This window comes from Dermacentor albipictus, chromosome 3 (genome assembly GCF_038994185.2).
Source record: "Dermacentor albipictus isolate Rhodes 1998 colony chromosome 3, USDA_Dalb.pri_finalv2, whole genome shotgun sequence".
NCBI classification, from domain to species: Eukaryota; Metazoa; Arthropoda; class Arachnida; order Ixodida; family Ixodidae; genus Dermacentor; species Dermacentor albipictus.
This window is the reverse complement of record NC_091823.1, coordinates 120,571,481-120,592,839: the sequence shown is the minus strand read 5'-3', so window position 1 is coordinate 120,592,839 and position 21,359 is coordinate 120,571,481. Positions and strand designations below refer to the sequence as shown.

Genomic DNA, 21,359 nt, shown 5'->3' with positions numbered 1-21,359 from the left:
CAATGTCTCTCATAGCTAAATACTAAGGGAATGTTAAGTGTTTAGCGAAGCATCATACACAACTATGCATGTGGAAATTTCAGACATTCTTCTTACGCAACATTTATGGACAGACATGGCGCATATATGCACTGTAAAACCAGTAGACCCCTTCAACGCTACATAGTTTCCGATATCCAAGCTGCAAATTTTCTCGAGTCACGCGCTTTTGAAGAAGAAACTGAACTGTGGTTCAGGCATGGCAGCAGAGGCACATACCCAGGATTCTTTTTTTTTTGGGGGGGGGAGGGGGGGAGGGTACCATTACTGATAAAAATGTGAATAATGCCCAGCATTCACCATAAAGGTGCACAAACCCGCAAAACAGAAATGAAATAAGGTGTATCTCACAGGTACGCCAGTAAGATACGCCTCTCCTGTGCTTGGAAAACAAGGAACCACATCAAATGGACTCGCGCAGGAAAGATGCGCAGGAAGAACACTGCCATGAACAAGTAAACAAGGGAAAGTGTAAAATAAGGATTTCTAGTAGCGTTTCTTGAATCACCTTCGGAATAATTAAAGAGAAATATACATTAGCAGAACAATCACAGTTCTTTTGGATCCCTCATTTACTGCTCTACCAAGTTAAGTGCCAAATCCGACATGTATTGTTATTAGGGAAGTTGCGTAATGATGCGTGGCCATCAGTCCCGTACAACTGCATAGAGCGCAGGACGCTGCGTATCTAGATACACTGCGCCCACCGCGGAAGGTTAGAAAAACACCTACATAAGCACAGCAGATAAGTGGCTATGTCAGGTGGCTCGACTGTTAACTGTAGAAGCATCGCTCAAAACACACAGAAATATTTGCCACTTCCGGAGGCTTTTCTCTACTTCCTTTTTGAGTAAAAAGATGTTGATTGATAAATATTCTCACGAACAATGGTTAAATTTGCTTCAAGTGCACTAGTTTCTTGCTGTTATTACTGTATAAAAAGAATGCGATGTAAATATAAATCTTCAAAGAAATATTTACGCTGAAACAGCCTACAAGCATTTTATTCCTTGAGCTTACTGTGCTGGCAAAAACTTTATGGCGTCATCCGACAACCTAGTGCAAGCGGCCAGAAGCAGACGACATCGGGCGTCGTCGGAGAATGCGGTTACGCGTGCTCCACTCCGACCGCGAGGGACTACAAAAGTAGTTCCTTCTGGCGCTGTAAGGGGCGCCGCACCAACGTTCGCCACTTTGCAATAGCACGTCTGAAGCTGCGTGTCTCCTTCTCACCCAGTGTGATATTATCACGACGTGCGCTAGCGCCGGCCCACAGTTTCGCCTCCTGCTATTCTTACTCTGTGGCCAAGACGCCTATACTGTCCACATCACAAATCGCAGTCAAGACAGGACTCAAGCGGCCGCGCCATACGCAGCAGCCGCCGGAGTAGAACGCCCCCTTGTAACCATTCGTTTACTAATGAACAGACAAACATGAACACAACACACTCAATGATTGCGGACGCTCGCTGTCAAAACAGTGGCGTGAGGAATCATGGCAGCAGCAGCTAGCAAAGTGACCTTCGCGCTTTCTTGTTGCTTTAACGCAAACTGAGTGGTGAGAACACAGCATACGCAAAGCTTCCAGCCATCGGCCCACCTAGACTGTGCCCCCGAAGCAGATTGCTTTCAATATAGAGTCCGCGCAGCTGAAGTACAACCCCCCTCCCCTTTTCCGGTGCCGTAACTGCAACAGGAGATGGCAGGCTTCTTCCTTTTTCCCTCCCATGCATTGAGCCGCCATTGTCGGCTCACCGTCTAATACTTGCACACGCAGCATACGGTGCACGAGGACAATGTTATCACGAGACGAACCCGGTACATCCGTATCGTAAACGAAACCTGCAGCAACTGCTAGAGGAGGCCAACCCAGAGCGTCTCCGCCTACATTCTTCCTCTGCGACGCTTCACCTTGTTTCTCCTGCGCCACTTCGCTCAGCGTCGCCTAGACCTTCCTCTAGGTAGTGTTGCTTTGCCACACGCTCAGCGTGCTCCTTCGTACTTGGGCTAGCTCGGAGCCTGCAACGATGACCTGTGAGGTGGCAAATGCCTGCTTGAACTCCCTAGTGAACTTTTTCCAGTACCACGAAGGCACAGATGGATTTTTAAGGTCATTAGGTGAGACAACGTCGTTTTTGGCTGCTTGCCAATTTGCACAGAAGCGAAAAACATCCCTCAAGGGCTGGTTCAAACCAAACAAGAGTACCGCTTGAAGACAGTTTTTTTTATTAAGTTCAGCTAAATAAATGCTTTTTATGTCCTTTTCCCCTTGTTGTAAGTCTACTTCGTTTACCACTTTGAAGTAGGATATTTGGGTGAACCTGGACGTGTTGCCAATTATTCTTCTGAAAAGACAAACTCCTGATAAGACAAACAAATTTTTGTGGTCCCTTCGAATTTGCTTTAAAGGGAATCGACTGTACTGCCGAAAGTGTTGTGTTTTGCAGTTTTTTTTTGCTTCACCTTGCTTAATTCCGACCCGTTGGATAATTAGATCAATCTCACTGGTCCTGCCAGGGTCAAATTAACGGAAGTCGACTGTACAACTAATCCCGTCGAGTACTTTTTTTTTTTGGAGCCCCCGATCACCCCTCCCATCAATTCCGTATGGACATTTTGTCGCTGAACAGCCAACTTAGTGCTCAGTAATGCGAAGCGCGCTCGTTCAAAGTGACAGCACTCAATATATCTGTCTGACCGAGGTGTAAGCCAAGTGCTTGAGCAGAAGGCTGTGTGCAGCTACCATTAAGAGAATAGAAGTGAGGATGAGTACGCACACTTCGGGCTCGCCGTTGATGACGCTGGTGGAGATGTTGCACTGGAGAGTGTAGATATTGCGTTGGTTTCCCGGAATTTTGTCCTGGTACTCCACTTGGCCTTGCCACACTGTTCGCCGCTCCTTCAGGCCCACTCCAGGACCTGCCTGTAGACACAAGGCAGTAGACAGGTGAGCAGATTGTGACTGATTAAAAATGATTGACACACTTTGTTTACAACCATAGCAAGCCAACAGATAATGAAGCAAGGGAAAGCACAGGGGAAATTGTTTGTTGTTTTATTTGAAATGTAGAAGTGGTAAGTAGAGGTGTACAAATACTCAAATATACGAATACAAATCGTACAGTGAATGCTCAAATAATTTCATTCGCAACTTGAATATCTACTATTTGATTTTTTGAATATTCGGTATATCTGGTGAACGACCCAGTGTGGTTGCTGCTTTAAAGGGACCCTGAAACGATTTTCTACAAACGTACTGAGTCGTTAGAGTAGGTCCTTCTGATTATCAATTGACACATCTAAGTGCTCTGCGTAAAGCGTGTAATTTATTATAAGGCTTTAAGAATGCACATTGCTGCCGATCGCAGCACGCTGCTCGGCGGAATTTTAAGCCGCCCCTACCCATATGACAAAATCACCCATATGACGTCAGTGGGGCGAGCTGTCCGATTGGCTGACCAGGGCGAGTGATCGATAATTTTTCCAACGTTATGGTAAACAAATGATGTTCGTAATAGTTGGAATGTTAGTTAATTTGTTTTCATAAAGAGAAAGTAACATAGAGAGAATGTACAAGAGCAATTTTTCAGTACACTTAAGCACTTATGGCACACAGCAAATGTCGTCTGCTTGTGTTATATGCTCCGTCTTTGAAGAGAGCCCCGCCGTCAGTGTCTGTCTGTCTTTCCGCGTGCGCTATGATTCGACTTTGTTGCGTTGTGGACTGCAAACGTAGCAACTGGCGATATGTCAAGCTGCGACATCGTGTTCCTCTGCAAGCCAGTAGACGAGCGGACTGGGTGCAGCGCATCGGGCTGCTGCTATCCAATCAACGCCAGGATTTGCGCGATTGCGGCCGTAACTTTACACCGGAAGATTACTAACGCTATAGCGTTTCGCGAGTCCGGTATTAGGGTAAACGCAAGGGCAAGGAGACAGGGCCTGGCCGTGTCCCCTTGCGTGTCGTTTCAGGGGGATGAACAGAAGCACAAATGTGAATGGTCTGCATGGTGCAGCCACCTGGTGGCATAGAGCGCAACCACACACAGTAGCAGTAACAAAATGTATTCTTCTTTGCTGCTGGTGTAAATTTTTCACAGGAGTTTAATCGTTAACACGTTGTTTTTGTAAATGTTTAAAATGTTTTACACTCGTTTAGAGAAATATTAGCTCTTTCTTTGGCTGGTTAAGCTCTGCGCCAACGGGTGGCTGCACTGTGAAGAACGATCAGGCAGCTCACGTACGTCTATGCTAAAGTTCCTTCATCAGTTTGAGTTTATGCCTCTACCGTTCTGGCGAAAAGTTCAGCTATGTGTGATTACCGGAATACCAGACACATTCGGCGCTACGACAGAATGCTCGCAACGCAAGCTGCTTCGATAGCTCTCGCTTGGGGTCGACGGCCAAGCGGCTAGCAAGGAGGTTTTGCACTGGTGGGGGCAGGCTCCAAAACAACCGGGAGTGGACGATGTGACGTCACGTCATGACGCAGAACCAGTGAAGGCAGAGCTTAGCCTCGATAGCTTGGCGAACGAGTTGAGGAGGAAAAGCATGCCTAGGGAGGAGGGTAACTTGCAATCGCTTGTAGCTCCATTTACACATAATGCTTCACTTAAATTGTGGTGCGAATGTTCTACTTAAACTTTACCCTACGCGTCTACAAAATTTGTCCGAACCGCTTCAGGGGCCCCTTCATACGTGCAACCTTTTTCACAACGCAAGGTCTTTGTCGTTACAAGATTTATCGGTCAGCAGGGCCCATCAGAACGATAATGCGATGTGGACAAAAGCAGCATTTATTTCGGAAAGTGCAATATCACGCGTGAAGATTGCGCTGACTAGCCATAGGAACACATGCGGACTGTATCGCAGCTTTCTGTCTACACGTGAGTCTAGTGCGCAGATGAACTTGGTCCACCTGCACATGGTATGGTTGCCAATGGACCCAAACACGGCTTCAACAGCCGACAGGCTATTAGGCCTAATTTGCGCTGCTTCCTCAGGTGTTTGCAACTAAAGTACAGTGAAACCTCATTAAACCGTAGTCAGACGGAGCTCGGAAAATGTATGTACTAAACGGTAGTACTGCTTAAACGAAATAGCATGAGATCGTCCACTTACCTGTCAAAAATGGAACTCAAAGAGAGTGCAATAAAAGGGCAGAAACATGCAGTATTTATTCACTTCGCACAACAAAACTGTTATTTTCGTTTGATGACGCGACGGCCTTGCAGCAACGACAGCAGCCTCTTACTTACTGAAGCTCGAGCCAGCTATTCAGCCAGCCCCCTCTTCTCGGCAAACACTTGCATGGCAGATTCCTTGTTGGTATTGCATATCTCTGTGCACATGCGCGGTTGCACTGCATAAGTCGTGGGGTGTCATTTTCATTGTGGGGTGCTGTTCTCGTCGCGACAACTGCATTCATGAGGCTGACGTAACGTGCAGCTTCTGCCGCTGTCGGGCCTGAATTGCCTGTGCTGTCGCCTTTCGTGTTGTCCTCATCACTGTCGTTAGGCGACACTTCGGGAACAACAGAGGCAACGGTGGCGAAAAGTTGAACCTCAAAGCCAACATCTTTTCGCGGTCGCAGCAGCGCTGCCGAGCAACTTCTTCGCATTCCAAATGCCACACATCGTAGTCAACAGTAGATCCCTGTCGCGTGCCAGCGATGACTTCTTTGTGTCACGTTTGATAGCACGAACAATGTCCAATTTTTCTTCTATGCTGAGCACCTGACGTTTTTTTATCTGAGCTTCAGCATGATGTGCGTCCTAGCTTGCACGACACCTCAATGCTATATGGCATAGTGGGCACGGCGCTGAAATGATGCTGAAATTGATGTGGCTTCATGCACAAATGCACAGAATGCTTGGAGGCCATTGTTCTGATCTCTGAGGCTTGTTGTTCTGCTGGGCCGGCCAATGGGGACGATGCACCTCCGTGATTGCGCTACGGAGTGGAAACACCACATATTGACTGATATGTATACAATAAGCTGGTACGGTTTATGCGGTGTGGGGATGCGCGACCCCCCTCGCGCCTCCCCTGATAGCTTGTTTTCCCGCATAGCCCCGTCTCCGTGCGGCGTCGCCGCGTGGGCCGCGGCGTTGGAGTGGTACAAGCGTGGTGTGAGAGATGGCGCGAGCGTCGCGCCGCTGCGCGGTTACTTGGGTGCGGGAGACAAGGCGCTCTCGCTTGGGTTCGAGACAGCGAGCAGCACGGACGTGCCGCGCGTGCAGCGACTCTCTTTCCCGGCGGATCGGCAAAAAGCGCGGACATTCCGCGCGCGCAGCAACCGATGCTTCTGCGAGACAGCCTCGCGTGGCCGCCTTCGAACGCGCCACGATTCGCGTGACTATACACGCGAACGACCAGGCGTTGGGATCCAGCATGGAGCGAACATATTCGCTCGCGAGGATGCGGTGAGTCGGGCTTCTAGATTTGTCGCGCGCCCATCGGCATGTTTTGTGGCTAGCAACTCGGCTAGCAGGCATTGATGTATGAAAGGTGCAATAAATGCCCTTGTGATTGTTTGCACTACTGTGTTGTCGTTCCTTTGTCCCAAGAGTACGGTGTGAGAATCCCAGATCAGACCCCACAGCGGATACAAAACACATTATGTTCAATGGCCACTGAGTCGAGGATTTGGCTTTACTACTTTTAAAACGAAACTGCTGTTTAAGTGGGTATGGCTTAACGAGGTTTTACTGTAATGGTTTGGTGCAGAATTGAAGTAGATCTATTCGCAGCAGCTGCACGATACTAAGAAACCACCTCGACGACAAAAGCGAGCAAGATGACGCTAACATTATTTATGGCTGCGATCTTCGTCACACGGTACTTTGTATGTGACAGCCTTGTTCCTGATGCCATTCGTAGAGGAACATCGGTCTCTTTTTGTAGCTTCGAGCAACCAGTCACATGACTAACTTTACATATACACAGTGGGCGTGAGAGTGCCATGCGACTAGTGCGCTGAACAGCTGGCTGCAGACATCTGCACGGACGACAGATAGACAAGGAGAGGGGGATGCCCCGCGAAGATTTGCCTTGGCTCTCCCGATTTCAGAGCCTTACACAGGGGGCAAGTGACGATGAACCTGACAATGAAAAGGCACCATTGCCCTAACTGTGGTTGACCTGAGCAGCGATGGCAATGCATGAAGTGATGATCGAGTCACATTATGTGCTGTCCACGTTTTCATATGTCGCACAGATTGAGCTTCACGAGCTGACGGAAGCCCACAAAACCCTCCTGCCTGAAAACCTGGAAAATCACTCCTGTATTTTGGAGGAAAACTGGAAAGGAAAGCTTTATATGCAATAAAAGATTGCCATAAAACACAGGCCCACTATAAATTGAAAATCTCAAGATTTTCACTACAACATAACTTCGAAATTTCTTCAGCCTCAGAGAGAAATGCGCCTGATCCCATTCAAGAGACATTGACATTGATACAAAAAAGTATGAAAGGAAAAAACTGTCACCCGCCCAACTGTAGCATAAAGATACAAGGGGAACCATACGGGTTCCCTATGTAGCTTTGTGCTACAGTTGTATGCTTGCCACGTGTAGTAAGCCAGCATTCTTTCACTAGCTGCTGCCTAAAAGGCTCCTTGCTTCTCAGTCTCTGTAAACTTTCACGAGAAGTTATCTATAGTGCATGCACAATGGCAATGCCAAATTGCGTTCTGCAGTTAGGTGGGTGCCTGTGATTCATGTGTGTGTGCGTGCGTGCACGTGTGTGTGTTTTACTCACCACCGGTGGCGGTTGCTGTGCCTGCTGCTGCTGGGGTGGCATGCCCTGAGGGGGTCCACCCCCTCCCATCATGGGGGGCCCCTGAGGTGGCTGTGGCGGAGGGCCCTTGGAAGGCTGTGGTTGTTGTTGCTGTTGAGGCTGTTGCTGTGGCTGCTGCTGGGCAAGCGGCGGTCCGGGTGAGAAGTGGCCCCCTGGGGGCCCTCCCTGGGGCATCTGGCTCAGCTGTGCGGCCAGTGTGCTGGGTGGAGGACCAGCCGGTCCTGTTGGGGGCATCCCCTGCTGAGGTACTGGTGCACCACCCCCAACCATGGGGTTGCCTCCTGGTCCTACCACGCCGGGAGAGGCGCTTCCTGGCGGCACGCCCATTCGCATGGAGGGCCCCCTGAAGCCTGCGGGACAAAGATTGGCAACAATGAATGAAAGAATGAGTGTGCAAGGTCTTATACTGAATGAATCCCTTCATTCATAGGTGCATTGCTACGAAAAGAACATGCTGTTTGAAGTGGCATTGATGCTCACAGAATGCTGTGGCATAAAACAGGGTGTCATCCGGTACACCAGAGTCACTGACTTTGTACGGGCAAGAAACTTGTCCACATGTTGCAGCAGTGCGAGTGCAACATTGGACAGTGTGAATGGCAACAGGGTGTCATCCGGTACACCAGAGTCATTGACTTTGTACGGGCAAGAAACTTGTCCACATGTTGCAGCTGTGCGAGTGCAACATTGGACAGTGTGAATGGCAACACGTGAGCAATGTGCAGGCAAGGACTGTCGTTCCACCCGCGAATTTTACTCCATGCTTATGATAAGTGATGATTAAATTCAACAATTAAAACAATAAACAAATAATTTATTTCCCCAACACTTATGCAGTTTTACTGGGAAAGAGTAATGAAATACTAACAGACTGCTTTTCTGTTTCTCACCCCCAGAAACAAACAGTGTTAAAATGGCTGTCGATGGGTATAGGCGCGGACAGGAAAGTGATAAAAAGCAACAACACACATGCATGTTCAGACTGCGAAACATGCCTAACCAATGGTGCCTAAGCATATCCTGCTACTGATGCATGAGGCTACACACACACACATGGGCAGGACCAGCTTTCAAAGATTAGGTACATCCAAATAGTGGGGACCAATTTCGCAATATGTTGCAGCCCATGTCAAGCAAAGCTTTAGGGAAGTGGTTAAAAACCCTGTACAACTAAATGCAATGTGAACAATTGTGTTTATTTTAATTCTATGCAACATGTGGCTTCATACAACGTTTATGTGTATGCACCACACATGTTACAACTTTATTCTCATACCATGCTCACGTTTATGCACTACACCATTCATAAGCTCTGCCGAAATGCAAACAGCAGTTCTGTTCACGTTTGCAGTCCACATGAATGCACACTGTGAGCTGTCGACACAGTTATGTGACAAGGATGAAGGCAATGCTTGAAGAATTGTATGAAGACGATGCACTGACGACAATGGCATGATGACTATGGAATGATAGTGACGGCATGACGACATTGCAATCACTGCGACAGAATGACGACAATATAATGACAATGGCATGACGACGATGACAGGACGAGAGTGAGATGATGATGCTGGAATGCTAACGATAGTTTGATGACGGCATGATGATAATCAAATGAAAATGCTGAAATTATACCGACGGCATGACGACAAAGGGGTGATGAAGTTGGAATGATGATATAATAATGACAACAGTGTGATGACAAAGGCATGACCACAATGAAATCACTATGACAGGTTGATGATGATAGAACGACCAGGACGGCATGACGACAACGGCTTGACGATGGTGGTACAGTCTACACTTGTTACAACGGACCCACATACAACAAACTTTCGGATATAACGGATCATATTTCAACCTTAGTTTGTTCTAGCTATTTTACTAATGCAACGAAGTTCGCTTTTAACAGACCATGCCACAATTGACTATCAGCTACAACGGACGAAATTAGCTGCATAAAAAAAAGAAAAAAAAAGTGGGCGTATATAACATACTTTTGATGTCGCGTGCTCGAGAGAGGTAGGTGGGGCGGTAACGCGCTGCCTTCCTCATCAAGCAAGATAAAACTGCTATCCTTACTTCACATAGCTGTCTATTAATTTGCTATCCCAATCAATGCTTTGCCTTTCATGCAAAACTGCGACTTTTTTATTTTTATTTTGTACATTTGTCACTCACTCTTTCCATTATTGTTAGACATTGCCACCAAAGTTTTGGAAGTGAGGCGTTTCGGATATTACGGACTTCGGCAAAAATGGACGTCTTTTGTTGGATTATCAAGGTCCGTTGTAACAAGAGTCGACTGTATGTCAACAGTATGACAATATAGTAACGACAACAGAGTAAAGATGGCAGATGGACGACGACATGTCAACGAAGGAATGACCACAATGGTGTGAACGTCATGAAATGATGACATGATGATGATGACGGCATGACGACGACGGCGTGTTGTTATCGGAGCTCGCATCAACGCTTACATTTATCACCTGCCGTTCCAGGCTGCCTCGGTTTGCACTATATCTGGTACAGGTCAATTGTGCAAGACAGTGGCCACCAGCACCCAGCAGACCAGCACCCAGCAGGCAGCAGCCAGTACCCGAAAAGTGAGGGGAAGAGGCAAAGAAAGCTTCGCTTTAAAAAAAAAAGAAACAGAGTGCAAGCCCCCTCACCTGTCTGCATCTGAGGCCCTGTAGTACAGCTGACAGGTGTTGGGTGTGTGGGCCGCATCTGCTGTGGGGGTCCACTGGCCATCGGGGCATTGGACAGCTGGCTAGCCAGTAGGGGCATGCTTGTCTGCGTTGGGGGTGGAGGGGTGGACACTGGAGGGCCACCCGACACCACCGGTGACACCACGCCCTGTGGTGGCTGCTGGCTCCAGGGAAGACGCACACTCCCTGCTGGACTTCCTGCTTGGGAGTGACGCAAACGAGAAGCATCTGTGGCAACACTACAGCCAGGGCAACACAGCTGTGGTGGTGCACCAGTGCTGGCATCGACAAAGATCACTCGAGCATAGGCAAGAACAAAGCTTAGAGGATGTGTGGTGAGGAGAATGAGGATAGACGGTCTGGTTTTTCGACCTTGTGCATCGTGTCTGGATAATCCATAAGAGTGGGAACGAAACAATGCACAAGGCAGAGAAAGCGGAAGCTGTTTGTCTTTATTCTCCTCGCTGTTATGCCCTCAAAGCTTCGTCCTCGCCAGGGCTCAGGCGACTTTTGTCATTGCCGGCACTCTGGCGCCACCACACAACAAACACTGGACCAGCGCTGTTCTCGCAGGCTCGGATGCTTCAATCCAAACACTATTGAAGTTAACAGTCATAGAGCGCAAGGACAGCAGAGGCGGAGCTGAAGCGCTTATTGACAGTTGCGGGTGCTCACCCGACCTCTCTGTCCCTAGCACTGTGCAAACATGATTGATTAACAGAATTTAAAAATTCTAAAGCAATGCAGGATCTATGAGAGGCACTGTAGGACAGGGTTCCTATTTTTTTCAGTGACCTAGGGTTACATTAATGCACATCTAAACAACAATACATAGTAAGTACTCTTTTTTTTCGGAATCGACAATCATCATAACCCCACCTCCCAATTTGTGGGATGCACCATGTTACGTTAATGCTATGATTCAAGAATGCAGTTTTGATGCAACTCTCTTTGCTGAAGGCTGCAATGAGAACTCCTAATATAACAGGCACCCAGCGTGGTCTCAACTGGCCTACTACCCCATGGGACCATGCAGATTGATATGATAGCCAAAAGAGCACTTGCGAATGATGGTGCTCACCAATGGTGACTGGTGATCGATTCTGGGTTGTCCGGTTCATTGCGTCAGGGATGGGCCGCAGGGTGACATTAGGTGGGTTGGGCTGCAAGGAGTTGGGGTATGGCAAAAAAAAAGAGAAAAAGAAAATTATGTAGACCCAACCGTGCATGTTGGAATCCGCGTGAAGCAAAGCTACTGTGAAGTAGCTCTCTTGCATGCACATGATCTCATGAACATGTGCCATGATGCATGACCCACATGCTAATCGTCCCAAGATATACAAATAAGCCCACTAGGGGCCCTATAACGTAAGGCTATCCCAATCTGTTTTTTATTCCAAACAGGCTATTAGCCATTCCTGATGGGTCAAAATGGTTCGGGTCCAGCTCATATGGGCAGAGCCCGAGCCATATTGACCTGTCACGGAAGGCTGGTTTTTCGGCTTTGTGCATTGCCTTCAACTTCGTTGCTGGTTTCCCAACAATATGAATTAGCCAAGCGGAAAGCAGAAGCAAAAGACCATCACACTGGAACAGAAGACAGCTGCCAAAAAGGCTGTCACATTAGGTGCAAGGACATCGTGTGTTGCACAAACTGAGGATTCTTCTGCTGTCGCATTATTCAAATTTCGTTGCATAAGTGGCCGCATTGGTGGGCTGCGAGGCTGTCTTCTTTGCACGTTTAATGTTGTGCATACCATTGCGCACATACTGCAGTGAAGGGCAATAATAGATATAACAATGTAACGGATATAACAAAGTAGTTTCGGCCCCCCCTTCAACGTTATTATGCCTAAGTTCGAGTGTAAAAGCCTTAAGCATGATTGATTCACAATAAAAAAAAAACAGGATTGCAATGATGAGGAAAGAAATGTAAACCACAAACTAAAATGCACAAATCTTAGACAGCTAGCTCATAGTAATATTCTGTTTTTGGCAATCAAACTGAAATACAGCTCAGACAAGCCAAATTTCCTGATGCAGGTACAGATTGCCAGGATCAGTTTACACTCAGCAACTGTCCTGCGGTCCGATTGTGTGTTTTCTCCCCTTCTTTTGGCGCTCTTTAAAAAATAAATGTTTACCAACTTTGCCAAGATGAGTACAGCTCGTGCTTGGCAAACACAGAGGTGCACTATAATGCACGAGCATGCACCATGGCTCTGCTGTTGACGAGGTGGAACGTAGGACAGAGAGAGAGAGAGGGGGGTGGCGGACATGACGAGGTTCAAGTACATACCTGGTTGATGGCTGCCAGGTGTGTAGCAGGTGGGGTCGGAATGCCCTGCCGTGCGCCCTGGTTCTGGAATTGAAGCTGCGGCTGCTGGGGGGAGCCACCCATCGTGCTCATGGGTGATGCTGCTGGTGCGCCGCGGCAGGACAAGGAGAACAGAAGTGATAAGAACCGGTGACAGCTTTCTGGCACAAAACACTGCTCTCTCTTTGTACAGGAGAGTATCATTACAATGAAGTTGCTTCAAACATGAAAATCGCTGCTATATTTGACATTCATTATGAGCAAACACAAGCTCACATATCAGCAGGAAAAAAGAAACATTCACAGTACAGTCTATGCAAAAGAATGTGTTCCAAGCTGATACACCTTGCGAAACTCATCAGCTACAATTCATGAAGTGCAATATGTGCTATACAGGGTGTCCTACGTAACTTGAGCCAAGGCTTCAAAAATGAAAGGCGCGTCAGAAGCGAATTGAACCCAATGTATACTATTCGCAATAGCCTATAGGAACTCGGGCATTTTTCCCCATAGCTCACTAATTAATTAAGTTTAATCAATGATATGCTAATTACATTTAATTAACAAACTTCTTAATTATTTACTTGGGACCTCAAGTATGATAAGCAGATTTGTAGAGCACCTTCAGAAACCACCGATCGCGTTGTTTCCTGTACGTTAAGTATCACATAGTCCTTGTTTCTGGGTTGCAAAGAAAGCTCGTGAAATATGAAAAAAGCCATGTGACGCAGCGCTTGTGCAGTGGTATCGTGCTGCTCTCAAGCGTGCATTCTGTGAACAAGGTTGGCTGCATCGTGACTGGCGAGGGGCAAGCGGCCAGGGCATTATGATGGTTGTAGGCAGCACGGCCGGTGGCTCCCGTCAGATGATGGCACAAACGTATGCTGCTGACCTTGTTCACCGAATGCACCCTTGAGAGCAGCAGGGTTAAATTACACCCAATTAATGAGCAAGTTACAAGGAAAACAAGGAATTGCCTCAGCTACTATAGGCAAGTGCAAATTTTATGCGTTTGGTTCAATTCACCTCCACCGCGCCTTTCATTTTCAAAATTTTGGCTCAAGTTACGTGGGACACCCAGTAGAGTAACGAGTTAGAAGCTCCACTTGTGAAAATTTGATAATAAACAGTTATGCATTTCAATTCCTCATGCAAGCAATATCTGCCTCTTCACGTAATCCAGCTTAAGGACTAGAACTGTGGTATCTGGCACAGGCAATTTTAAAAACGTCTGTGCAGTTTACATAGCACTGACCTTGTAAACAAAGGCATCAAAATTAGCTCTGTGTGTTCATGAGTCAGTGTTGCTCTAGTGTCCTGCATCAGATGCACTGCGACTAAGCCCTCTATAATATTATGCACCAGCAAGCCCAACGTGCAACCACAGCAGAGTTCAGATTTGCTATTTGTACTACACATTTACTTGAATACAGGTCGAATTCAAATGTAAGTTGACCATTATTATTTTAGAAATACGAAAAAATTTTGAACATGACACACGTTTACTTGCCATAAGTTCAGCTACTAAATCTCGCTAGTCAATGCCACAAGCTGCATCCTCGTAGGAACTGCCAAGGAGTAATCTGCGCTGGATGTTTTATAGGTGTCCCCAGCACCCCAAAAACATGGTCCTCGGTGCCGTTGAATGCATTGGATATGCACCAATTCTTAAAGCCAGTCTGGATAATCTTCAGACTGACCTTACAGTGTGAGTGATGGAGGAACGTTGTTACCTCTGTACTACTGCGAGCTTTGTTCCTGAATATAGTCGAGATTCTTTGGTCACAAATATAGGTCAACAGGTCATTTCAAATAATATTTCCAGAAAAAAAAAAAAAGTGGCCGACTTATATTCAAATAAACAGAGTAGTTGACATGACCAACGTATAGCTGTACAGTTTTACTGACCATGTAAAAACTGGGCTGAAACTTTTCTTTTTTTCTTTTTCGGAACCTGCATTTTGCAAACTTTTGATACTGATGGAGCACAATTACTCACACAAACCTGGACTAACCACAGGGGCTAACAGGTAGCTGTAAAACAGCAGACAAAAAAAATCTGCGGCTAACCCTGTGAGGTGGGTTGCTTGAACATCTTGGCCTCCCGAGGGTTTGGGGGCGAACCACCGGCAGGCCGCTTCTGCCCGACACCAGCGGGTGTGTTTGCGGGGCTCCGGGGGTTGAGGGGTGCCACGGGCGATGGAGATGGTGTCGGCTCCACCTTCACTTCGGACACTGCGATGGGGGGACTCACCGGTCGCTCTACAAACCAAACAAATGAGAATCGCATCACAAATGAGATATATTTCTAAAGAATCCTTGCTTGAACAGAGAGAAGAAACTGAGGAACCAAGAGGTTAGATTTTTTCTTTTTTTGAAGTAGTGAACACAGGAAGCCAGCAGACAATGAAGCCAAGAAAAGCACTGGGGAAATTAAATGAAATGTAGCACTAACAATTTGCCAGCCAACACTGCTGAATGCCTGACAGTGTCCCTATTTACATATTTTTAATGAAATGCAACATTTAATTACTGAGACTACTATTCCTTTTGTTTTTAATCACCATGTAGTAAAAGATGGGCCACTTTAAACTGTATTTGTACCATCCACGGTGACCAGGCCTTTTTAAGCTGTATATTCTGAAAATACTAAACTTTTGCAATGCATTACAAAACCATTATGTGCAGTACAACTTTCTTTCTTTTTTTTACAGATGCAGATGGACATTCACTACAGCGGGAACAAACAAGGGGAAAAAAAAATCTTCTTAATTACTACTCGGAATATTTCGTCCACAAACCAACAACGCTACAATGAAGTCACCTACGATTTTCACTCATAACCACTCCATAGTTTTTTCCTTTGTTCTCTTCCTGCAAATAGAGTGCAATGCAAAAACAGCACTTTCACCTACAGAATCACTATGATAGGAAAGTGTGATATGCTAGTGCTATGCACACCTTGGAGCTGATACCCTCGCAGCAGCACCATATGCCTTCGGTCCTTAGCATAGTTTTTGCACAGCGCAGTCTGCAGGTCGCCACCAGCCTGCAAGGCAAGAAGTAACGAATGTCCTTAGATGATGACACAGATTCCCTTTTCATGAGGACTTCACGTGTCCACGTCTCTAAGCACGACTTGTCCACAAGGCACCCTGCATAGCACTGAAGGGCAGAGGCAAGATGCGAAGCGTCATGCACACTGCATAACAGTGTTATTCCATTTGGTTCGCAGACATTGCAACTGGTTAGACTAAAAATTTGAACGGGCTCGATTATTTGTAACTACAATGAGATAAAAAGTTGTGCCGGTCAGTGTAGCATAGTTCAAGTTTTGGAAGGCCAGTGCTTAGACAGAGCAAAGGAAAAGAGGGACACACATATTGTGCAATGTCGGCCCTCTTTTTCCCTCTGCTTTGCCTAAGCAATGGTCTTTTAAAAGGTGGACTACTCACACATCTTAGTAGCCATGCCACTTGCACTGCAGATGTAACACTGTCTGCTGTTATTAAATTCTTGCCACTCAGAATGACTAGCCACCTTGAAATCACAGCAACTTCATTCTTGCTGTGTCCAACAAAGTCCACAACGAAGCAAGGGAAGTACCAGACAGTGTTAATATTAAACAAAATATGTGACACAACTCGTCTCGCATGACTGCTGATGGTAATGCGAATAGCAATCGAGCAATGCCGTGACGGACCACATTCCTGAAGTCAGCTTTATTTTACATTTGTAGTAAAAATTCTGAGACTTCTGTTGCTTTGGCTGTATGCCACATACTCCAATACTTTCCCACTTTGCTGGAGCACTTGCCTGCGATGACTGTAAGATGCCAACACAGTGACAATGGAATGAAAAAGGAGGAATGAAATCGATGAAATGACAAAAGCGTATAACATAAATGGCATGACGATGGTATAACGATGATGTGACGCCAACATGAGAACAATAACCTGACAACATTGTATCACGACGATGGCATGAGGACCACGATGACAGCTGGATGAAGAAGTGAGAATGGTGACAATGGCATGATAAAGATGGCATGAGAACAACGGTACGAAAATGGATGCATGATAGCGTCTGTGTGACGACGAAATGATGACAATGGCAGCAAAATAATGATTGAACGACAGCATGATAACTATAGAACTACGAACAAGGAGTGACGTTGACGGATCGAAGAAGGTGGCATGATCAAAACGGCATGACGACAGAAGCATGACAGTACAGAAGTGATGACGGCGGTGAAATGACAGCGTGATGAGAGTTGGACGCAGAAGTTACACGACAATAATGGAATGATTGTGATGGCATCCCTATGATAGTACAAATGCATGACGATTGTGTGACGATGATGTAGTGACGATGGAATGACGACGACGATGTGGACGAGAACAATGAGATGACAAATCTGTGACAATGGCGACATGATTGCGACAGCATGATGCAATGCCATCATGGTCATTGCATCATCATTCCAGCGTTGTCACCCGACTCCTGTCGGGCCATCGTCATCACTTCATCGTTGTCACACAGTCCGCGTTACGCCGCTGTTTTATCATTGTCATTATACTATTGTCATACCGCCTTCATAATTTCATCGACACCTGTCTTTCTTCGTCATGGTACTGTAATCATCCTCTTGTCATTTAGTCGTGACCATGCCATCCTTGCTATGCCATTATCATCAGACAGTCCCTACCATGCCTCCATGCTCGACCAGCAACGTAATGGTCGTGCTGTCATCGTCACTCCAGCTTCAGCATCCGATACTTGTCATGCCATCGTCGTCCCGCCATTATCATCATACAGGTTTCGTGATACAGTCATCGTCACACCATCGTCACCATACACTTGTCATCTCACTGTTCTAATGCTATGGCAGCCTGACAACGGTACGACAACAAATCATCATCATCATCGTCAGCCTGGTTACGCCCACTGCAGGGCAAAGGCCTCTCCCATACTTCTTCAACTACCCCGATCATGTAATAATTGTGGCCATGTTGTCCCTGCAAACTTCTTAATCTCATCCGCCCACCTAACTTTCTGCCGCCCCCTGCTACGCTTCCCTTCCCTTGGAATCCAGTCTGTAACCCTTAATGACCATCGGTTATCTTCCCTCCTCATTACATGTCCTGCACATGCCCATTTCTTTTTCTTGATTTTGACTACCAGACTACCAGTATGGACACCAGTATGGACCAGTAAGACTACCAGTACGGACACAGCCAGTTACACCCTTATGACTTCAGCACTCGTACTGTCCATGACACACTAGCAATTCATCCACTCAAAAACATTAGAGCGGGGTGCCTCCATAGTTAAAGGACACCAGAATAAGCTCTGATTTAACGATTCACATGTGGCACCAACCTTTTCATAGAGTTTGTACAGGGCTGGGATCTTCCTTGGTGAAAGGATGCTAAAGTTGACTTGCCTCTGCAAAATGAAAAAAGAAAGCATGAGCACATCGAAGCCGCAGCAACAAGTTCTCCTCACGCTTGCATGTAGCACAATGCACACCCGCTGTGGTTGCTGCATGGCTATGGTGTCGGGCTGCTGAGCATGAGGTTGCGGGATCGAATCCCAGCCACGGCGGCCACATTTCGATGGGGGTGAAATGTGAAAACACCCGTGTACTTAGACTTAGGTGCAAGTTAAACAACCCCAAGTGGTTGAAATTTCCAGAGTCCTCCACTATGGCGTGCCTCATAATCAGAAAGTGGTTTTGGCACATAAAACCTCATAATTTAATTTTTAAGCACAATGCACATTGCCAAGCTTAAACTTAAAATAATTTAACTCCGTGAGATCAGATAGAAAAGTGCTGCCAGCAGCGGGAGTGCGTGGTTCAGCAGAAGTGTGCAGAAAAAATAAGAACTCCAACCTTTTTTCAGTGCCCTTTTCTCAGGGATGTGTGAATACAGCCAATTTCTGTTAATTCAACCTTGACAGGATTGACGTAACTCATCAAAATATTCAGCAGGCCAAATTAAACAAGAGGCAGAAAAAAAGAAACCGTCGGAACACTGTCGATTCATTCGAAGCCTTTGCTCGATTCTAATGTGCCCCAAATTGAATGCACACACACTCTTTGTGGGTTCAAAATAGGAAACTAATGAGGCCAAACTGATTGACAACTTGAAGCATAGGGACACTGAATGTCACAAACCAGTTCTGCGGAAGTCCACAACATGAGAAACCCATCTGGGTTTTCTTTGTGGCTTTGTGCTACAGGTTAGGTGGATGCCAATTTTTCTGTTTCTTGAAACTTTCTCCACCTTGCGGGCTTCTCTACAAGACTACTTTGCCAGACAAGTCTACTGGCTCCAGCAGCATCCTTTGTTTGACCACTGAATATCACACAAGGAAGTTATCTGCATTTTTCTCTGGAAGGACGCACTTTTGTACACTCAAGGCTAAGGTATAACAGAGGGGATAAACTCGTCGAAGCCATGCATCGCATCACCACATTAAAGATAAGAACACTCCTTAGGCATGCATTCTAGAAAGAAGCAAGCTCACGCTGACAAATCTAGTTCACATGCACCAAGATTTCATTCAGCCACGTTGGTGTTGCACCTGCGGCCATTGAATTGGCGCAAGCACTGACCTCAGCCATGATGGCGGCGAGCTGCTCGACTGAGTGACCGGCGTACACTGGGCTCTCCAGCGCGGGCAGCCGGTAGGGCGGTGAGTTGCAGACCAGGATACAGTGCTTCTGCACAGCCGTCCTGCAATGAGCCAGAATCCATGTTCAAGCTACAGGCCCCGGAAGGCAAGTGTTTGTTAAAGTTATAGACCTCACTCTGGTTAACCTCCCTGCTTTTTACCATCTTGTTTTTTTCTCTCTAGCCTCTGACGTCCTCCGAGCATATTAATTATTTTCGAGCTCGTTATTCTTTCTTTTCGTATTAGGCGTGCATAAGTGATCATACATCATGTTTGAGCCAGAACAACTAAATATACATGCTACATCTTAATCTGCGAGTGGTGCATTCAATTGCTTGGTGACACAAATTCTACGATCAATGACCCAAAATGTTGCCATCATTCTATGATTTAACATTACAAAAGCACAACTGAATGTCTAAAAAGCCAGACATTTGTATCAGCAAGCTGAACAGTGCATATGACCTGACAAGAAGGAAAGATGGAACACCGAAATATAAGCACTGTGGTCCGTCTCTCTTTTGTGTCTCATTGCCTGTGTGATCTTCACTGCGCTACTCACAAACCGTGCTCTCATGCAAGCATTTGTACCGTTATGACAGGATTAATGCCTAGTAAAATATGACTCATTTCTGCCTAACAGCGAAAGATAGCACTCACCCTGGTTCACGCAGTGCCTGGAAGTCATCAAATACTTGTAGCGCAGTCCCGAGGCCTTCGGCAATGTGGCTGCACGACTCTCCTGCTCCGCCAACGAAGCTGCAAGAGTAGGCAATTCATTTTCTACTGGTCGCCAAAATACATAATGACCAGTGTTCCCAACCTACCGCTGTGACTATGGCATTCTGATTCATGAACATCAAAATTCACTAAATAATGTGCTGTTCTCTTATCTTGCATCTCATTACCAATCATGCCAATGTAAACCCTTGTATGAAAGCACAGCGATATTGTTCTGGCACAGTAATTTTGAGCAGACCACATGAGAAATTTCGGAGGCTTAAAGGGACCCTGAAACGATTTTGACGATTTTGTACAAACGTACTGAGTTTTTAGAGTAGGTCCTTCTGATCATTAATTGACGCATCTGAGTGCTTCGGATAAAGCGTGTAATTTATTATAAGGTTTTAAAAATGTACTTTGCTGCGGATTGCAGCACACTGCTTGGCGGAATTTTCAGCTGCCCCTACCCATATGACGTAAATCACCCAATTGACGTCAGTCGGGCGAGCTATCTGACTGGCTGCCCAGGGCGCGTCATCAATCAATTTGCCATCTTTATGGTGAACAAATGATGTTTGTAATAGTAGGAATGTTAGTTAATTTGTTTCTATAAAAAAAAAGTAGCAGAAAGAGAATGCATAAGACCAATTTCTCACTACACGTAAGCACTTCCGGCACACAGCAAGCATCTGCTTGTGTTGCAACATGCTCCATTTCGACGAGAGCTCCGCGGTCAGAGTCAGTCTCAGTCTTTTCGCAAGCACTATGATTCGACTTTGTTGCATTGTGGACTGCAAACGTAGTGACTGGCAATATATCAAGCTGCACCATCTTGTCCCTCTCCAAGGCAGCAGACGAGCGGACTGGCTGCAGCACATCGGACTGCTGCTATCCGATCGGTGTCAGGATTTGCACGTTTGCGGCCGTCACTTTACACCAGAAGATTGCGAACGCAACAGCATTCTGTGAGTCCAGTATTAGGCTAAACGCAAGCGCAAGGGGACAGGGCCTGGCTGTTTGACCGTGTCATTTCATGGGATGAGCTGAAGCGCAAATGTGAATGGTCTGCACGGTGCAGCCACC

The 21,359-nt window shown here is 46.4% G+C and overlaps 1 protein-coding gene across 17 annotated transcripts in view; it reads right to left on the bottom strand.

The window, feature by feature from the left end:
• The window catches only part of MED25 (Mediator complex subunit 25), a 91,016-nt gene that overhangs the window by 62,018 nt on the left and 7,639 nt on the right, over positions 1 to 21,359 (bottom strand). For 15 of the 17 annotated variants that reach the window (XR_010569978.2, XM_065453325.2, XM_065453322.2 and 12 more), the window contains 10 exons: positions 20,214 to 20,312; positions 19,495 to 19,615; positions 18,255 to 18,320; positions 15,834 to 15,921; positions 14,943 to 15,134; positions 12,855 to 12,976; positions 11,637 to 11,718; positions 10,517 to 10,756; positions 7,803 to 8,191; positions 2,817 to 2,962 (listed from right to left, as the gene is read on the bottom strand). Coding sequence is in view for 16 of the 17 variants with exons in the window: in XM_065453325.2 (XP_065309397.1) it covers positions 2,817 to 2,962; positions 7,803 to 8,191; positions 10,517 to 10,756; positions 11,637 to 11,718; positions 12,855 to 12,976; positions 14,943 to 15,134; positions 15,834 to 15,921; positions 18,255 to 18,320; positions 19,495 to 19,615; positions 20,214 to 20,312 (1,545 nt within the window). In the remaining variant the exon portion in view is untranslated. The remainder of the gene's footprint in view (positions 1 to 2,816; positions 2,963 to 7,802; positions 8,192 to 10,516; positions 10,757 to 11,636; positions 11,719 to 12,854; positions 12,977 to 14,942; positions 15,135 to 15,833; positions 15,922 to 18,254; positions 18,321 to 19,494; positions 19,616 to 20,213; positions 20,313 to 21,359) is intronic. The other 2 variants (XM_065453321.2, XM_065453319.2) reach the window with 2 other exon arrangements.